The 21,218-nt window shown below is 39.8% G+C and overlaps 1 protein-coding gene across 11 annotated transcripts in view; it reads left to right on the top strand.

Moving 5' to 3' along the window:
* The first annotated feature begins 3,578 nt into the window (after window positions 1-3,578).
* tcf3b (transcription factor 3b) overlaps window positions 3,579-21,218 on the top strand; it is a 30,490-nt gene continuing 12,850 nt past the window's right edge. For 6 of the 11 annotated variants that reach the window (XM_030432972.1, XM_030432971.1, XM_030432969.1 and 3 more), the window contains exons 1-8: window positions 3,580-4,159; window positions 7,126-7,222; window positions 9,557-9,629; window positions 15,970-16,043; window positions 16,701-16,773; window positions 17,966-18,006; window positions 18,230-18,362; window positions 19,283-19,329. In XM_030432972.1, the coding sequence (XP_030288832.1) occupies window positions 7,148-7,222; window positions 9,557-9,629; window positions 15,970-16,043; window positions 16,701-16,773; window positions 17,966-18,006; window positions 18,230-18,362; window positions 19,283-19,329 (516 nt within the window). In that variant the 5' untranslated portion in view covers window positions 3,580-4,159; window positions 7,126-7,147. Of the gene's footprint in view, window positions 4,160-7,125; window positions 7,223-9,556; window positions 9,630-15,969; window positions 16,044-16,700; window positions 16,774-17,965; window positions 18,007-18,229; window positions 18,363-19,282; window positions 19,330-21,218 lie in introns of all 11 variants that reach the window. The other 5 variants (XM_030432974.1, XM_030432973.1, XM_030432968.1 and 2 more) reach the window with 2 other exon arrangements.

The following is a 21,218-nucleotide window of genomic DNA, read 5'->3' as shown; positions in this document are numbered from 1 at the left end:
CGTGAATTTATGTAATTCAAACTATGCGCTCACGGATGGATATGGCATTAACATGCACAAATATATGACCGATTAGCACCAATGTGCCAAACATATGCTAATTTTCCATGTGCATCTGTTGTTAATTACAGATATGAAGCCGGGGATGGCTCGGAGGACTCAACGAGGGCATGTGTGACAGCATCCTGCCTTTAACTGTCCATTGTACTGTGAATGTGTTTTGAGATCATAGATGATGTGTTTGTGATTTTGTCCCTCCTGTATAATGACGCTGTGAGCTTTACCACGCGGTACATTACCCATCGTAACCGCGGATAATGGAACACAACTTTAGCATAAAATTGAGCTTTCAGAGGTCAGTTTTTGTAGTTGAATATTCGTGTTAATCGGGCGACAAAACAAAATATAGTGGACGGCAGTGTTATAATGTTCACATAATCCAGGCTGCACTAATTATTTTGTAACAGCTGCATGTAAAATTGCATCGCTCAATATCAGGAATAACATATTAAAGCAGCTATTGCCCTTGGCTCCAATGAGAAAGTGGTGCCACCCTAATTCAGTTGTAAAAATATATATATATATATCAGTAAGAGAGAGGTTGTTCTGTCTTTGGCTGCCTGTTACACAACCCATTTCTGTTGAACCTCGTGTCACCGTTAGATGCACTCTGTGTTCATTAAGGTGAAGATCCTTACTATATATGTTTTTTTTATTCTTTTTCTACCACCCCCTCCCTCTCTTCAGCCTGGCTGCCCTTGTACATGCTCTCCATGTCAGACCCAGCTGTTACTACAAACTACTTGGAGGGCTTACAAGCCTCATTGCTAATACTGACAACAGCCCTATTCTTACTCAAGGCCTAACGTCTACCGGAAAAAAGCAAGAATATGAGAGATTTTTCACAGCCTCCACTAGAAATTCATTTCCCCAAACAGATGTTTCCATCTGTTCAAATCTAATCTTTTGATTAATACATTCCTCAATGAAAGGATTCCAAATAGGTGTTAGATAAATAACTCAAGATGCCCTTTCTTTGATAGTTGTGATTATTTTCTGATGCCACGGCTGTCTCGCCTTGGTTTTTTTTGTGTGAATGTGTGTGAGTACCTGCGCGTGTACGCTGGTGTGTGTGTGTTACCAAATGTGAACGTGTGCATGGTATGTTTGCGAAGGTATTTATGGCCCATATGTGCGTTTGTTCCGAGCAGTAACCCCATTACATTCCTAAGACGGTCCATGAGACTAATTAATGTTCTGTGCCGAGGCTTTTCTTTTACCCACGGGACACCCAATGGATTATTTACCTATATGTCCTATTGACAGCAAATCCCCTTTCCCGTCGCTAACCTCTTTGCAAACAGACAGTTTGAGGCATTAGGGTGCATAATAACACCAGCTTTGTAGAATTTGCATTTGTCATATCTTCATTTAGCTAACACCCAAAACATTGGCATCCTGGCCACAGAGTGGCTTAAAACTTGAGTCACTGAGGCTTTGTAGTAATCGATAGTGATATTTTGACAAAATCTTTCTTTGTCCGAAGGTTTTTGTTGTTCTCTGTCTTTCTGAAATATTATATATGTGTATTATCCACAATCACTGGCCACTATATTAGGTAGCCTATATCTCTATGATGAAAGGAAATCCCACAACTTTATTACAGTTTTTGTTGAAACTGGCAAAAAAGATAATCACTCCACTTTATGTTTATGATTGAGGTTTCAGTGGCTCTCGTATGTTTAAATGGGAATGGACAAAATATTAGAAACACCTCTTAATATAAAGCATTTCAACACCACTGCAGGCTACAACCTCAATACTAAACATCTAGTTCAATGAATGCCTCTCTGACACTGTCGATCAAACCTGAACATAATTATCTTTACAAAGGTTGTTGTTGTATTAGATTGCATTTCATTGTACAGGTGTACCTAATGAAGAGGCCAGAGAGTCTAAGTCCATATAACATTGTAGCTTTGGAGGTTGTGGACCGGAAACAAAGGGAGGGTTCCTTAACTTCCCTCTTCTTTAACAAGGTTTGCCTTCAGGTGGAAAACAACAGCTGTTGAACACCTACATACTCTTTTCAAAAGAGAGGTTATTGTGCGTTTTGTTTCGTGTCAGGGATGTTGTGTGCATATTGAATAAAGGCAGGAAACACATTAGCTTCATAGCCTATCGGTGTCATCTAATCTTATTCCACTGTAAGCAGTTTGTCTTCATCATCATGGGGACTGAACTGCAGTTCATTTCAAATATCTATTGGTGGTTTTTATCTTGTATAATCAGCATTTTAACGTTACAGACACATTTGCGTTGATCATCCGGTGTGCCCTCCCTGTCTGAACTGTTTTCTCTGAACTATTTCCCCCCCTCCTCCCCTTCTCTGTGATCCTATACTCTCTGCTCTCCCTCCTCTCCACTCTGCTCTGGAGCAGGCAGTTACTAGGGGTGTGTTGGTCTTATGTTTGTCAGCCCATTCATAAAAAATACTGGCCAAATTGGAGCAAGAGTGATTCGCCAATTAATTTTAGTGGACTGACAGAAAATTGATCAGCAACTATATTGATTATCTATTTTTTTAAAGTCAGTTTTCAAGCAAAAAAAATACCACATGTTTGACGGTTGAAGCTTCCTGCGATGATTTTCTTTGTCAAATTTGACAGTAAACTGAGTATTTTTGGCTGATATCTGGGTAAAACAAGCATTCTTTGCTGCTATTTTCTGATGTTTTGTTGAAAACACAATAAACGATGTTTAAACAATGAATCGTTAAATTGAGGAAACAAGCAGCAGAGTAATCAGAAATTTAAAGTAAACGTTAGAAATTATAGATTACAATAAATGGTAATAATAGAATGATGGTTGGATATAATGTTTCATGAGTACAGTGGATGATCATTTTCAAGGAAATTCACCTGGACAAAATATTTTGGAACCAGAAAAGGTATGCTAATATATGTAGCCTAGCCTAGCTGTAAGTGCTACTTTAAATAAATAAATAAATAAATAAATAGATAGATAGATAGATAGATAGATAGATAGATAGATAGATAGATAGATAGATAAATAGCCAGAATAGTTTCTCTTCATAACAACCCTTACATGAGGAGATCAATATATTTTTTTTAAAATCATTCGTCTTATGTCATACAGCTATATTGAAATAGAAAATAGAAAAGTAGTTTGTACCAGCAATTAAGCTAGTCCATGTATCATCTTGTCATGCTAACACAAACGTTTACAATAACAACTGAAATTATAATTTAGTTTAAAGATGCTATTTTTATTGTAATGGAAACAAGAATCAATTTAATCCGTGTGTTAATTATATTGTTTTTGTTGGGAGAAAAAAGGGAAAAGAGGACCCACCAACCGAAGTAATAAAATGATGTCAGCGGGCATGTTGGAGCCCCCCTCAGCCAGCCTCCCTGAGCACACAGGGAAAGTGAGCGTCAAGAAGAAGGTGGGCAAAAGTTGGATTGCCGGCCGTTCACTGGCTGCGGCTGCTGCCAGTCAAGTGTACACGCTTTACCATTGGCTAAGCTCTTTCGCATTTATCGTGCCATCTCGTCAAGCTGCTGCTGTGTAATCGCAGGTAACTTTCTTACGATAGCCTTCCGCTGGACGACCTAGTGCACGCAGCGCTCCCTCATTTTGAGGATTGCAGATACAGCACACAAAACCGAGCTACGCGGTTAGACATTTACGGCGTTTTGGCCACCGGAAGACGTTAAAGCAGTATTTTGTTCGCCGTAAAAATACCCCGTCTCTCAAAGGCGTTTGAAATCGGACACCGCTGGCATTGAGGCCCTCACTTTTGTGCGGAGGGATACGGTGTTGCGTCTGACAATGTGGACGGAGGTGGTGAAGATGTCTACGAGAAGAATGAAATCATCTCAGTTGTAACAACAAAAAAGGAAGACGCGAGATTAGTTACTATAATAGATTTGTTTGCACACAGACTTGTTACATTGAAGCAAACACGTGGGCGCTGTGTGAAAAACAGGCTTACCGGGACAAAAGGAAGACATCTACGGTGCTCCAATGCGTTTCATGCACTGAGGTCGAAATTCTCTTGAAGTTTTATGTTTTTCCCCTTGCGAGTCTCCGCTTTTCTTTTTACTGTTGGATATCAGACACTTGCAGAGGAGAGGTAAAAACACCTTCTTTCACTTCATGTTTCGGGGGAAGTTGCATGAATTCGATGGGTTTCACTGACACCTATTTTGACGCCTGCAATTTTCGAAAAGTTTTCGGGAATGTGTGGTTAAAGCGGGGGATGTAAGTTTTTGTCTGGTTTGAGGTGGCGAGCCAAGTGTGTGATGGTCTCCGCATCGACCACGGAGAGGAGGAAATTACTCCTTTGTTCTGAAAAAAGACTCGACTAACGTTAACATGTTAGTCCTGCCCGAACAAGCCTCATTTTGTTTTTTTTTTCACCGTATGTCGCCGCCGCTAGCACTAAGCTAGTATGTGCAAATCTTGAAATCTTTTACGTTGTGTATTGTTGGTGAGCATTTTAGCTAACTTTGTTTTGTGGGCCTACATGTATTTTCTCTCTCTACACAAGCCAGAAACAAACTTTCCATAAAAACCCCCTTTGGTAGCCCTTTAAACATTCCTTTATGGAAGTGTCTGGCCACCAGCTAGACTTTTATTTTATTGCACATTTGGCAGGAAATTCCTCATGCTCCCACCCCCACCGTCTCCGCCACTGAACTCCCTTCATAATGCACGACTTGAACCCTAATATGTGCCCCGTTATTTGTTGCATGAAGTTTTGGGGCATTGCTCTTATTCCCAAGGTTTGCGGCCGCTGCACTTGTTTTACACATCGTTTGTTTCCACTGGGAAGACCCAACTGGAGATTATGGTTTTTTGTTAGTCTGGAGGGACGGTGATGTCAACATAGTTGGAAAAAAAATAAATGGTGAATGGGTTAGTTGTCAGCAGTAGCTTGGCCCTGGATGTGGCCTAGCGGAGATGATCAAATAATGTACAGCCCTACATCCTGTGGGTGCCCTAGATTGTTTACTGTCATTGTTATAAACTCTCTGACCCAAAGTGGTTATTATTTTTAATAACATGTTTCTGGCACAAGACGTTCACATCCGTTTTTCTTTTGGTCAGCGTTTGAATCAACAGTTGAATCTGCTTTTCTCTCTCTCTCTGTTCAGTAAGGCGGCCCTTGTTTATTCCCGTAGTAATAGCATGGACATGAACACATGATATAGTTGTTTAGTTTTGCTTTTATTTGAGGCATTGATGATAACAAATAAACATGTGTTACCCGTGCGGGTGCAATTGTGCTCGCGATTAACATATTTTTTTAAATGTCAACAACAGTTATCCTCAAGTAATTACATGCTTATTAGAAACACAGGTAGATCCTCTGATAATTTGTCCCCTTTATTGGTTAAAACAACATTACATTTAAGTCCTGTTTGCTGTTTTTAATTTATATTTAACAGTAGTTTTTTTGTTTCCTTTTTCTATTTTTTTTTTTGTTGTTGCTGTAAAGCATCTGTGTAGCTCTGGGGGCTCTTTTGTGGAGAACGACCTGCCTTCTCTGCCTTGTGTGGGGTGACAAAGACCCCTAATCTGCCTGCTACAAATATTGATCCAGCAGTAGCTGAAGATGCCATTTTGTTACATTAAGCCCCCCTCCATGTGCTTTGCTCCATTTTTATCAGGGGTTTGATAGTATTTGTGCATGTTAAGTTAATTTAAGTTGACCCATTTTGTCCTTGATTGGCCATTTTATCCAAAAGTTTGGAAAAACAGTTGCAGCCATGTTCCTAGCGTATTTACACTTGGGGCTATGTGTTGTGTGCATTCACTTCCTTTCCTTGTCTCAAGGTTACTTTAGTTATGCTCGCCTGAGTTCACTAGACTTGGACTGAACCGTTTGCCTCCCCTGAAGTGACATGTGTTGTTTTCATACTTGGAGAAAATGTTGTTGTTTTTTTAACATGAATACTTATGTTTATTTTGCTTTCAAGCAGTTCCTCATTTCTATTTTTATTTTCTGACTTAAACTCATACAATCAGTTTATATTTTCCAATTTGCATTTCCTCAAATACATCCATCTCTTTAGTTTTTTTTTATGCAATTGCATCAATGTATACTAGGGCTGTATTACAAAAGAGGCTGTAAAAGCACACCACCTGTTGGTGTCCAAGTGCCTCTATTCCTCCACTCGCTCCCCTTACCCACTAGTTCTCTGTGAGGCTTGCAGAACCTCCGCTCAGCATCAGAGAGCGGCCTCGGGCTTGCGTTGGAATGCAAAACGCAGGGTAAATCCAGTATTCACGCTCACTGTGTCATTTGACAAGGTTCTTTCTGAGTTGACATATGGTAATTTGGTAATGACGTGTTTGCATACAGTCATTAGCTCTGCCTTTCACCCCTATTTCCTTGGGCTAACAATAGTCCCAATTATGTCTGTAATTGTAAATGTATTACATTCTCTTTTATGTAGCAATGATCGACATATGGTTGTGTTATTTGCTAGGGTTGATTAAAATGAAAGACAGTTTTTTAAGTCATTACTTGGAAGTAATTTGACTAAAGGCAAAGTATTCATTATTTCATGACAGTATCTCTTTTAGTTGTTGGATGGGAAGGCAGTTTCTGGCTGAAATTAGCATTTTTAAGTAGACCCGGCTAAAGCGTTTAGTGTTAAGTAGCCTAATGTTGTCTGTTTCCCCTCGTCAGTCCGCGTTTTCATTGAGGTAGTAATTTGAGCTGTATGTTATGGCCAGCTGAGACTCCATATCCACCATCGTTGATTTTCATAGTGCAACTTCTCACGCACACAAGATTTTAATAATAAATTGAAAACTACAAACACAAATTTTATGTGTTAGCAAGAAGAAAGTTGTGGGTTTTTTTCCTTTAAGAAAAAATGCTGACATAGTCTTGAGTTTGGTATCTTACGGGACACTAACGACTTGCCAATACGAATCATCATCAGGGATTTGATATAGCCAAGGTAGAGTAGTTCGAAGCATTGATTATTTTCCATCATCCTCTTTTGTTTTTTAAGAGTTACATGTAACTTCTCTTTGTGCTTGCTAGTGCCATTAAAATCCTGTATCTGCAAATTTCTCTCGTAGGGTTTATTAGAGACTGAAGGGTATGAACGAACAGCAGCAAAGAATGGCTGCAGTGGGAACTGACAAGGAACTCAACGACCTCCTGGATTTCAGCGCGGTAAGAGAGTGGGAGAGCAGACTGGGTGGTTCTGGGTTTCATTGGGAGGAAGAGCTAAAGCCAGTGCGATACAGGTGTGGTTAAATTGGCAGAGGAGAGCTGGAGGTCTGAAGGAGAGAAGTGGGGGGAAAGGGGGCGAGGAAAGAAATTTAGTGGGAAAATCTGGGGAAAATTTAGATAATTTCTTTTTTTTATATAAGTCTTGTCAGCTGAAGTTATTTCCATCCATCATTCTTGGCATGCTGAGGTAGTGCTGATTACATCAAAGTAAAATACCTCAGGGTGACTTGTGAAAATGAATTCAAGTTTTAAATATAGGTTATTTAATTATGTAGGTGTTGCGGAGACGCAGCAACAAGGAAGTGGATCCTTGCTACAATGAACTGGTATCCACTATAAAATGTAAACAGCGAATCAGGAACGCCTGCAGGAAAGGTGAAATAATTTGTATCTCTGTTTGCCTTGTTAACACAGTTTGAGGGGGAAATACATTGTTATATATGAACTGGGTTGAGGAGACAGCTTCTGCTTTTTTGTCATATTTTTAGTCTTCTAAAAAGACACTCTCACTGAGATGCTTTCAAAGGTATCCCCCAGACATTATCTACAAAGTGGATAGAGCTTCTATTTACCTGTGTTCCATTTTGTTGGGAAGCCTTTGTTGAGCTTTGCGCTAACATTAAACATCTCATAGGCCCAATGGAGTTGTGTTAGTTTTTTTTAATCCTAAATATATTGAATAGTTGGAAAGACTAAATGGCTGGCCCTGCATAATTATTATATATGGGACACAACAGGTAATTCCAAACTGTGACTACTAATGAAAATTTGTCAGCAGACTTAATCTCCCACAAGATTTTCTTTTGACAGAGCACAGTGGATCAAGACTGAAGTGTTAAGAGTTGTTGTTGCAAGTGTCGTTGACGTTCTATGATGTGTAACACTGGGGAAAAACGGGACTAGCTTTATATTTGAGTCACTTCTTTTAAGCATAGAGCTGCAACTAACAACCTTTTTCATTGTTGATTAAACCGCAGATTATTTTCTCAACAATCTAGCGTCATTCAGTTTTTAAAATGTCAATCAGTGTTTCCCAAAGCCTAAGATGACATTGTCACATGTCTGTTTTTGTCCACAACCTAAAGATATTCAGTTTACTGTCATAGATGGGTAAAACAGGAGAATATTCCGACATAAGATGCTGGAATCAGACAAAATAGTCGATAATATTGATAGTTGACAAATAATTGATTACTCATTGCAGCGCTATTGATGTGAATGAATTTTGTAGATGAGGCCCCGTCACAGTGACTAAAATTCAGTCAGTTGCTTCGTTAGTGTAGTCCTGCTCTCTGCCACGCCATTCGTATTTAAAGGAACTTTTACCCCATGAAAGAAAAACACTCATTGTTGTGAAGGCGGCTTGTGGGAGGTTCTCATTAGACCGTTGGGTTTGTGTTAGAAAAGCTCAGATTGATAAGCCGCCAGTTTGTATCAGCAGATGTTCCATCTAAATACAACATTGATAATTGGGTGGGAAACTGTCAAACAATGTACAAACAAATTTTCTCCCCTCTTTCTTCCCCCCGGTCAGTCAAAGCAACGCGTGCTAGATTGGATGCAATATAAAGCGTAAACAAACATGTTTGAGATGTCTGTGACCCAGTGAAATGGAGAAAGAGATCGTTTGTGTGAATGCATAGGTGACACTGTTAAAAACAAAGAGTGAGAGAGATCAATCATAATAGTGCCAGAATGTGTTATGGTGTCCTAGATACAAAAAAGTTGGGTTTCTATGGTGGTCATGTCCCTGAAAGATGCCACAAAGCAGATATTTAGACCACACCACAGCCTCATGGTAAAGCCCATAGTGGCTCAGTGACAAAACCAACGGCGTCAGCGTTTTGAGAAGATAAAGTTCATACTGCGTGAAAAAAACAAACAAAATATGTCTGAATATTGTCAGCATTTCTTTTTTGGAAAAAACTAACCTCTTGTAATTTTTATTATAAAACCGAAAATACATATTTTTTTTAAATGTGGTATTTTGCAAATAAAGATCTGAAAATGCTTTTAACGTCTTGGAAGTTTTTATTTGCATTTTTACTGCTATGCTGCAAGTGGTTAAATCAACGGTGGAATCAGTTGATTTTAGGTAGTTTATCTCACTTTCAAGTGATTTCAAACTAAAAAGGCCTTTCAGGATAAAATCAACACACACAACGAGTGAACAACATGTGTATGTGATGTCATTTATTAGTGGAAGTAGGATGTGTGAAGTGTGCCATCCTTCGTTTTTGTTAGTTACGGTATCTTTCCTCTTTTGTCTTGTAGATGTTCGCGCCTCCAGTAGCCAACGGAAAGAACAGGACAATGACACTCGCCAGCAGTCAGTTTGGTGGATCAGGTAAGCTTTCAAGCTTGATATGGAGACCAACACTATATTTCTCCCTTGAATGTACTGCACATCTTTGCAAATGTGTAATTTATTTTATTTTTTTTTAAAGATTTTTTTTTTTTTTGGCATAGACACCTTTATTAAGCAGTAGACAGATAGAAAATATGGGAGAGAGAGGGGGATGTGACATGCATCAAAGGACCTCCTGCCGGAATCAAACCGGGGTCGGCTGCGTTTATGGCATGCGCTCATGGCATGCGCTCTAACCACTCGACCACCCACGCGCCCGATGTATAATTTTTTTAACATCTTTTTCTTGATGTTAACATACTAGTTTCTCATGTGATTTTCGACTGACATTCATATGGCTGCATGCAAGTTTTGTCAAAGCAACAATAAACTAATTTTAAATCTAGGTGCATATGCAGTCATGACAAATTAGAAAATGGGGTACAAATAAACATGTCTTCACACCTCACCGTGGGTAGGGAACCTCAAAGGTCAGCTCAGCTGACGCACAAGAAAGTATTTTCCCACATAACCCTGGTGGTATTGAAAACACAGACGGTTTCGGTTTCATTTGGCCAGGTTTTGAGGTCGCTTCCGCACCTTAACAAAACTGCATTTCAGAAACTCATAACAGCTTACAGTGGAAAATATGTTCTTCTTAAGAAACTGGCTGTGCCTGTATTTTTTGTGTTTGTAGTAAATTGAGTTGTGAGGTGATTTTATGAGAAATTCGCATTAAGTGACTTGCTACAGCTTGCTCTGTGCCTGTTGATGAGGTTGCCCCTTGATTTATTTTTTTATCCGTATGAAAGAATGATCCATTTAGACTACCACACGGCTCTTTAACTGTCCTAAATGTAGCATTGACGCTTTTTTAAGAAACAAAAATAGACTGTTGCTGAAATCCTTCCATTCTTTGTGTGAACTGTGAAGATTTATTAACGTGTTTTCATTAATTTGTTTTGAACATCTGTCGGATCATTTTTTATTCTTTAGTCTTGAACTGTTTTAAGGTGCAAAGTCTCTGCAGTTATCCTCCTCAAGCACCTGAAGCTTTTGAGTGGGCTTTTTCTCTCTTCCTGAATGTTATTAGTAAGTCGTGTTACTTTCGTTGCTCTGTCACCCTGCCAACCTGGCGTGTGAAATCGAGTCACACTCCCCAGTGTTCCCCAGAGTGAGAACTTGGCCACTGAGGAACAAAGGCAAAAAAAGGGGCTTATGGACTTGAAACGACTCCCCCACCCTGAAGTGTAAAACACTCCTCCCCCAACACGGCACAGGGCTCTTACCCCCACTGATCTGCAGGAAATGGCTCGAGTCCGAGACAATGTCCCTCACCCCCAGCTCGCAGCCTCTTAAACTGGCCCAGCATGCAGTGAGTGGCCAGAGTGGAAGAGGGAGCTTGTTGAATAGAGGGATCAGCCTGTGGAAGGCAGGATTCTGTTTGTTTCTATTACAGCAGGCAATTACTAAGCAGTGAGGAGTTAATTCCTTCCCCCCTCCTCATGTCCTAAAGTGTGGCTCTCGGTCGTTGACACCCATTTTAATGTGATACTTCAAGCTGTCCCATTTAACTTTGGGTGATCTGCAGGTACCCTCTAATAGTACAAGGGAGTCAAAATGCTAACATCTGCGAATTCCTGCCCAGGAGTTTCTCGTAGATCTGTTTCTTGTTATAACTCACATGGTCCAGAGAACAGTCTGTCTATATGAGGGAGATATACAGATCTACACATGTACAAATTTGTTTGTGGAAAGAAACTGGAAGCTTAAGATCATGTGCACATTATTATTATTATTTTTATTATTATTATTATTATTATTATTATTATTATTATTATTATTACTTTTTTTTATGTAATGGCTTAATTTTCAACATGGCGGTCTATTGAAACCCGCTCCAATAGATTGTTTTTATTCCAAAATATGATATGGCTCTGTTCCAGGAAACCTATTTATTAAAGAAATTATGGCCTTTAAAGAGCAGTGTCCATTTATGACGTCACTTAGGCGGCTTGTATATTCAGCGAGCCAGCAGCGCGGGAACGGCAGCAAGCAGCCTAGTGGCCCACCAGACCACCTCTATTCATCAACACAAAAGTGCTCAGAGGGGTGCTAATTGCATTAGGCGTCCTTTTCCCTTCCTCAGTGGCCTGTGTGTGTGTGTGTGTGGGGTAGGGTAGGGTAGGGTGTGTCGGGTAGAGTGGTGGGGAGAGGAAAGAGGAGAGGATTGGCAAGAAGTGTGGGATGTTTGAGAAGTAGGGGAGGCAGAGTGTGACGGTGTGGTGGGAGCTGGCCAAGCCCACAAGCCTTCAGGCAGGCGTCCCCTCTGTCACCTCTGCAGCTGCTGGCAACGTCTCTAACCCCCTTCACACACACACAAACACACAAATACACAGGGCGCGACAGGCTCGCTTCCCTTAGATCACAACAAACAACATTGGGAATTTACACATGTGGTCTCTCTTGGTGGCTAGCTTACTAGCGCCGCGTTTGACTCTTGCTCTCTCAGTTGTATACCTGCACGCGCCTGCAGTATTGTGTCATGTATTTCACTGTGCAGTGCTGGGTTGTAGTTTGAAAATCTTAAGCCTTCAGAAAGAGGAAATCTCAAAGGAGAGTGGCTTCCTTCTTCAAATAAATTAGATGTTTTCAGAGCCTGCAGCCGTGAGAAGGCTTTGTGGCTCAGAAAATAAATATTTTTCTGGGTTCTGGTTGTCAGTGAGTCAGTATTTGTTTTGCCATGTGACTTTCACTGGAAGTACGTTCACACTAACTATGCCAAAATCTGGATGGATGTGATATATGTCCAGAGAACCTGTTGTTTTCATGCCAACACAGGATGTCCTTTTACATTTCCTGTGTGCATGTATAATTGGTAGATAATTCAGGGTATTTTCAATCCAGGGCTGCGAAAATCTTACAGTGATTGTTTTGACAGATATTTATGATTCAGGATTAGTGTAAGTGATATCTGCATCAAAATTATTTTCACTGAAAAGCTAGAAAATTCATGATGGTGATTTGTTGGGGGCTGTACCAAACAACAAACATGTTTTCTTACATCTGAAGTACTGTAGGCCAGAGCATAATCTATTATGCTGTTTTTGACTAATTTTACGTTTACCAAATAATTGCAGTTGCTGCAATTTGTGATTTCATTGCGCAGCTCAATTTCAGTCCTAACCGTATTTTCCAGTTGTGGCAGCATGTTGATTAATTCTTCAAAATCTCATCACTTTGTGACCACGTTGTGCTTTACGTAGCTTCATTCCAATTGTCCATTGTCTGAAGATGGCATAGACTTTTGTATTGGACTTGTCAGTTAGTGTGAACTACAGTGCTCATGATCTGATACACTCTTTAGATAGTCTTTGGTAACCTGCAAGTGTGATCTACATACTGAGAGAGCAGTAATGCAAGTATCAGTGCATACTGTAGTCAATTAATTAAATGATATTGGGAAAGTTATATTATATTGGTAGTGTTTAATTATGAAAATTCAATGGAGCCAATAATCTGAAACCAAATTACTTTCATTGTCTTAAGAAACGCAGCATCTACACACTTTTAACATTGGTTTGAAATCCATCAACAAGCACAAAGAAGTAGAATAATGGTAGAAGGAAGTTTAGGGAGCCAAACATGTACATTTTTATGCATAAAATCTTACTAGAGCTGTTACGATGTGCTCATGTTTGCATAAACTACAGGATAATAACTTTTTTTTTTTAATCTAAAATTATCAGGTATTTTATCAGTATTAGCCATCTGAAGCAGGTAATTATGGATTATCATTATTTATATTCTGTAATCCAAGGAATGATGGGTTTTATTGTATTGCTAATGTGGTACCACATTTATGTTATAACCAAAGGATTGTTGAACCATTGAAAGCTTTCTGCTTCAGTGATGTAAATGAAGAAATCTAACTACATAAGGAGGTATGTTGGCACTGATATGCCATTCTCACATTTACCATTGGATGTCACGATAATCAATTGCAGGTATTTATAAGGCATCTACAGTAGCTGAGAGAAGCGGTGTGATGGCTTTATTGTTTTTATTATGTGTTGTAGAAGAGCACAACCAGGCGACAGGAGAAATAAAAAACTTCAAGACTAAACTAAGTGATAAAATGAGGATGATATAAAGCCCACATCAGGGCAGATCTGTGTTAGTCTCTTAAATTTCTTCGCAATGAGTCGCAAATTTTTTTTAGGTCACAGGCGACGGGTTGGTTGAAAACAAAGCACTAAAAATATTTTTTACTGGCCAAAATAATTGATGTAGGAGTACATCGCTGACCTACTTTGAATAGTACATATCTTCTTTTTACAATTAGTCTTTAAAACTTGCTTAGTTGCTTGTACAAGAGCAACACAGAAACAAACCCACAATCCCAACATAATCATCTCAAATGTAGTGGCCAGTGTAGCATGTGACCCCAATTGATTAATGTTTTTTAACAGCATGTGAAGCTTGGAGGGTTGTTTTAATCATTTTGGTTGTCTCTCAATATTACACATGACGAGAGATTAACAATAATAGAAAGATCTCTGTTCTGGCATAGCTGGGCTCTCCTAGGCTGGCTGAGCGTCAGTGTCACCTCAGCAGCTCTCCACCTTGTTTTAATTGCCTCCGAGTTAATTACTCCAGTAAGTGTGAAACAATGTTGTCAGACTTCTCCTGCACAGCCGTGCTCTCACTCTATCCTCTACACCCCCGCTGGCCAAATGGAGGCTTTATAGGGGTATGGGTGGAGTATTGAAAATAGCTGTGTGAAGATTTTGAAGTTTTTTCTCTTGATTCTATTTGTTGGCTCGTTTGGCTGACTCGGTGCAGGTTGTTGTTGTTGACAGTCATGATGTGTAATTTTGTGGGTTACCCGTTACAAATTTTAAGCGTGTTGTACATGGGAAAATACTTTGAGGTTTGCCAGCAATTTGGATGGAGATAGAGTGTCAATAAGTGGGGAGAAAAGGAAGGTGTTTGAGTTAAAAGACATCCATTCATTTCTTGGCTGGAAGCAGACAAGCTCATTGTTGACGTCTCGTGTGTGAAGTGGATTTTTATCTGGCTAATTTGATATTACTTTTCATGGCACCAAGCTCTGGCTGAAGTGTCTTCATACAAAGTCTGTCGTCTTTATTTAGCGTGAGCCCGTCATCAGCATCCTGTGCCATTGGACATGGTTGACGGTGGTGCAGCGCTTTATTAGTGCCGTGGCCTTTCAGCTGGGCCGATGTGACAGTGAGCGAGGCCGATCTTTCGAGGTCCCCTCTCCTCCCTGCTCGCCTGATTCTCCATGCCATTGGCATCAGCTCCATAGATCACGGCTGTCGCAGCGTGTGTAGGTGCTTGCACCGCTCTGTTAGTCTCATCACTCATTCTTGCTCGTCAGCCAGGCTGCTGATCTCGCCCAGACCCCTCTCACTCTGCCTTCCCTCTTGTTCTTCCCTCTCTCTCCCCCTTCTCCCTCTCTCTGTCTCTCTCTCTCGTCCTCTTGCTTTCTCCTTCCACCCGCTCACTCTCTCTTTTGCTTTCTCACACACATTTTTTTAATTAGGCAAAAATCAAAGACGAAATATGAATATTCATAAGGAAACCGCATTAATATGCACAATTATGCAAATCAGCATGCAATTAAGGCTTGTGTCTCCAGAGAGCCTGGATAGCATTAGTGCATAAGACAGGGAGAAGGGGATGATGGGGGTATTTTGGAGTTTTCTGCTCCACCAGTCTTTTGGCTGTGTTTTTCCTTTGTGCCACACATCGGTCCTTTCTTTACCTAAAACAGTGTGGTTCATGTTTTGGCTATATGCGTTTTGTTTTCTGTTATTTGTCTGTATGTGTCAGATTGACTGAGAGCAAATTTGAATGTGGCTTATAAGATGACATTTCATCCTCTTGAATTGCATTAGGGATGTGAATGGTTAATTTTCTGCTATTCAGTGACCGTAATAAACACTAATGGGTACACTGAGCAGCTTTTCCTACTTAGTTATTTTTTTCAGAAATTGTGTAACATAGCATTGCATGTTGAATGCGACGACGGTGTCTTTGATCAATAGTGATGCTATCTCCTTGCTTGTGCAAGCCTATTGTGGCCACTGAATGATGTTGAATGTTTAGAGAAGGACATGGTGACAGGTTCTCTTGAAATGACTCCAACATCAGGGGGTTTTTACATATATGCAGTGGTACACTGGCTAATAATTATATTCACTAATTTTTGGGATTGCTTGAATATTAGCATGAGTCCAATCTGCTTTTTTCTTCTTTCAGATTAACGTGCTGGTTTCCTACATGTAAATAATATGAATATGTCCTCTTGCAGCAATAGATGAGCGAAGCGGCTCTGGGTCTTGGGGCTCGGCAGAACAGAACAGCCCCTCTTTCAGCCAAGGACGGGTAAGATCTAAATACACACAAGCTCGCACTCTTAAGTCGCACACGATTTTAAGTTTGGAGATCTAAGCATTAACACCAGATGCCATGATATTGTCACACACTCACACATGTTCAGTTAATCACTCTGCCATAGACGAAGCCCACACATTCCCTCTCCCCCCTACCACCACAACAGCTTAGTACTCTTCATGCCGTGTGCCATGTTTGATTTGAAGTGGTAGTTTTACTTTCTACCTAATAACCTTGGCTCAGGATCCTGCATTGGCAAGCTTTTAGTAGCCTCGAACCTCTGTGGAAGCCCACCGGTAATTGCAGCTTCACATCCGCTGTAACTGTCTTGGCACAACTCTGTGTAAATACAAGGAACAGGGGGTGAAATAGATGCAGCAGGCTTTGATTACCACAAGTTGATAATTAAGAAAGTCGGTTTGAATCCCCCGAGCTGATGCAGATTTGTTTGGCATGGATCCTGTTAGTTAGACAGAAAAGCAGAGGGAGGGTAACCACTAAGCGATATAGGTGTGCACACAAGCCAGGGACAGCTTTAAAGAGTGGTTATCATTTAGGTCTGTGGTTGCATTAGATTGTTTGTACAATTTGAAAGCCTGCATGTTTTTGTTTACATTTCTCTTTTTAATTTTTTCTGTGTTCTTACAGGGCTATGCTGAAGGATCCCACTACAATGAGCATGAAGGCTTGTCCTCTCCATTCATCAGTTCAGGGGTCGCTGGTATGTTCTACTTTGGTTTCCTTCTTTTACCACTTAAAGTTTATAGAGTTGTAGATTTTCCAACAACACAAAACCACCTCATAGGAAAACCTGACGGCACAATCGCTGAACAACACCAGGCAACAGAAAAATAATGATAAACATTTTAAGTTTAATAACTTGGTACTGCAAACAAAAACATTATACAATAACAGAGTAAATGATAAACTCCTATATTGACATGAAATGTTAAGGAAACTTTTGAGATGTCAACTGTACCACTGTCCATTCTTAGTCTGAAACAAATTAAAGTTTAACTAGTGTTCAGTCTGCAACATAAACATTACCACTGCCAAACATATGCACAATAACTATATTATTGTGATATGTATGGAGGATTTAAAAAAAAGCTATAGGTCAAATGTATCTTTTTAACTCTGTTTACTTTGAGTTCTTCTCTTTTTTGGCTTATGATTTAAACTCAGAATGCCATTGTAGGGAGATGGAGACTCTGTTATTATAATTGTTGACAAAATGAACAATTATACTGAATAAACAGAGAAAAAACAACCAGACGAACTGAAAAATAAAAGATCCACAGGCCTAAAATCTGGGCTGATGTCATCATGTGTATTTCTGACACAGTATCCATATTTAAAATTTTTGCATGATGGTTTATGTCAATATTTATATATCAACAACACTAATAGTGTCCATGTAATGGTGTCCACGTAATGTTTCTCATCTCTGAGTAATTTCAAAGTGACTCTCTTAAAGTAGAAATAATTACATTCTTAATTAGTGTATACATTTACTTCTTGGTGCAAGAGAGACTGTTATCTTGTCACACTCCATTTTTAAAATAATCATGTTGATAATTCAGCTGTTGTGCATATGTTATTACCAATTGTTTTCTGGGTGGCAAAATGTGTATGTGCCTACATGCATGTATGTGCGTGTGTGTGCGCGCCTGTGTTCATTCGTTGAGTGTTGGGGATGTTAGGGCACTGAAGCAGAAACCTTCCCCAGGGTTTTGTCTGGCAGGCGGCTTTATGCAGCTGAGCGTACTGAAAAAGGGGAGGGCATCTCTGGACTTTTTGTACTTTTAGAAAAACCTACTTTTCATTTGTTTTTCGCGCACACACCATTGCCTCTTAATGTTAACCTAATGGTTTCACTCGCATTTACAATGAAACAATCTTTAATCTTACAGGTAAAAATGAGAGGCCACCGTACCCTCCCTTTGGAAGCCAGGTATGTTTCTACTTATTCCATCATCCCACATCTTTTATGTATATGAGAGCTAAATTCATGTAATGTGTCAGTATTAAGGAAGCCCTGTTCTCTCACTTCTCTTTTCATGTTAAATACTTTGAATTAACTGTCTTCATTTCCTAGAAGAGAAACCGCTGTGCTCTCCCACGCCCCGCTAAGTATTATTAGTAAAACCTTGTTTCACTATCTTCTCTTTTCTTAGCCCGGCTTTCTTCCTAGCGACATAGCGATGCCCAGCCCAGATGCCATGTCCCCCTCTGGCATAAAATCTGGCTCCCAGTTTTACCCGTCATACCCCAACAATCCGAGGAGAAGGCCGCCTGATGGAGGCATTGGTAGGCCTCTTTCCTTTCTTTCCTTCTTTCTTGCTTTCCTGCTTTGTTTTCATTCATGCTATTTTTAATATTTGATCTGACTAGGGTGCTACTAATGATTATTTTCAAATAATATGCAGATTATTTTCTTGATTAATGGTTTGATCTCTCAAACATCAGAATATAGTTATGATTTCCCAGATGCCGGTGTGGTCATATTGGTTTAACTGCTTGTTTACTTAGACCAACAGCCCAAAATCCATAGATGGTAACTAGAATGGCTGGACAAACCAGAGGATCCAAAGATTTTAGAGGCTGGAAGCACTAAATCATGGCCTAATAATTGGCTTAGAGGTCCAATTTGTTAAATACTTGATTGTTCAGACTCATTCCCAACATGTCACATTATGATGCTTTGGGCGTCAGTATTTGATGAGTTGAGAATGAGACTCAACAATCAACTATCTTAAGAATTGGACCTTTTTAAATGATGAATCTACCGTTGAATATTATTTTTACCAACAGTATATGATAGTGTAGTAATAATTATTCCATTTCATTCCACTGTTGTAAGGGCGAAATGTATGAACTTGAAGGAGCATAGCTATGAAATTGACCCAAATAGACAAATAAGGCTTTTCTTAAGATTTTTGTGCAATTGTTTACAATTTTTTCCCCGCTTTGTTTGTTTTGTCTTTGGTCTGCATCTGACAGATCTTTTCAATCTCTACAGATGAATGCACAGCAACATTCATTCACACTGACAGACATGCATATACTTACACATGTCTGCACTGTTTTGTGATCTGTGGTTGGAATTGGAGTACACAAAATGACTCCACCTGATCTGACATAAAATTGGCAAATGTGTCTTTGCTAAGTCTTAATTTGTGTTTTTTGTCTCTCACCTTCTCTCTGTGTCTCGGCCTGCCTGTATGCAGACACCCAGCCAAAGAAGATTCGGAAACCCCCTGGCCTGCCGTCCTCGGTGAGAGCTTATTTCTGCTCGCCTTCACAGCTCACAGCCAGTCCTTTTTCTCTCTCTTACCCTCTCTCTCACCACACACACACACACACACACACACACACACACACACACACACACACACACACACACACACACACAGAGATGCACTTGCACACTGCTTTCCCCACTCTGCTTGAGCAGTTCTGTGACAGACAGGGGTAAAGACCCTCTGCTCTGTCAGACTCTCAGTGAGCTGACAGTCAGGCAACTCAGGCCCCAATAAACATCATCACTGTGGTTGTCTCTACACTACACTCAAGTGGTTTCAAGTGGTGTTCTGGGTCTGGTTGTCATGTAGACGAGTAAATTTATAGGATTTTGAGGTGCCTTGTCAAGTCGAGCAACTTACCTTCTTTGGTGGTGTGATTCTGAATTATATGTTTCATAAGAACAGAGTTCCTGCATTTGGGCAATGAAGATACATATGTTTGTGGCAGCTCAATGCATGAGGAGTTCAAGTAGGTTGGATTTTAATGTTGCTAATGAGCTTCTTGGATTTATAGAGTACTGCATGGATGATGTATTTTTGTTGGCCAGCCTGGAAGATGGCATCCCTCTGGTTTCCTCAACAAAAATCCACTGCAATGATTTCATTGGATTTTGAATTATTGCAGAAAATTAACAGTCAACCCCACTTTTATCTTTGTTTTTTAAAGTTTAAATGAAATCGCCAGAAGTGAAACGCTAACATTGGCAAATAACTGAACTACACCACTGTTGAATGGCTTCAAAGTCACCACCCCTAAACATCCTACTACACTATTTGCTACCACCTTGTAGATTGATACATTTATAGTAAGTTGTGTAAGTTTTAGTTGGAATAGTTTGCAACTAAAGTACACCTGTACAGACGGACTAGTGAGTCGATGAACTGCTATTTGGCGTTGTTTAGCTACTTATTAGTGGCCATTTATCAGACACAGAAACTTTACAGTTTATAATCGCGGTATGTATTGACACATCTTATCTTAAAAATCTTTGAAGCTTGCAAAAATTCTAAGTGATTTCTTGGTTTTGGAGTTATTCCTGCTCTGCTCTATTAAGGCTACACTATCAATCTCTTGATTAGTCTGTCATCACCTCCTTTTTTCATCAGCAACACTAAAAGTTGAAACCATTCAGGAAGTTGTTTGACCAGGCATCTTAGATATTTACTATTAAGCCAAAGTTTCACTTCTTGGAATATCAATCTTGGAGTTTTAGTTCCTAAATATTAATGTATTTGTAACTTTTGTTCCTTAAATTGTAAAAGAGGTCAATTGGATTTCAACATGTAAAGCAGATTTAATGGTGAATTCTAGTGTGAGTGCTGTCGAGCCTCGATCCTTAGTTGCTGCAGTATGAAGTCTCATCTAGTGCTTTGATTTACTGTACCAAGTGTCACATTTTGTCAGTGGGCCCAGAATTCCCAGCAGCTGATGCAGCTGATGTGTGTCGATGATGGCAACCACACATAGCTGGTAACACAAGTCATCCTGACATGTTTGAATATATACTGAATGAATCTCACTGTTAGTTTAAGGACAAAGAATCGAATCAGGCAGCAGTTGCCCACATCATGCCCATTTATAGATTATTTCCATTGGCTACAGTCGAGTCCAGCCTGTCCGTCCATACTGTTATAGCTACTGTCGATCAAAGAAGATTCAAAGTCCATTTGCTCAGTTTGAAAAGCACTTACCAGAACTCGAACTCATAACAATTTTTCTTTACAGATGGTGTACATGAATGTTCTTTATGACCCTGACCCAACCAATGCATATCTTTGTAAGACAGCAAACATTTCAAGTCAGAAAGGGCCCTACTGTGTAGTTTACCATGTGTTAGTGTTGCTGCTAGAGACCAGTCCT

The sequence above is a fragment of the Sparus aurata genome, chromosome 11 (assembly GCF_900880675.1).
Source record: "Sparus aurata chromosome 11, fSpaAur1.1, whole genome shotgun sequence".
NCBI classification, from domain to species: domain Eukaryota; kingdom Metazoa; phylum Chordata; class Actinopteri; order Spariformes; family Sparidae; genus Sparus; species Sparus aurata.
Note: the sequence above shows the minus strand (reverse complement) of the source record. Positions and strands in the feature narration are given on the sequence as shown.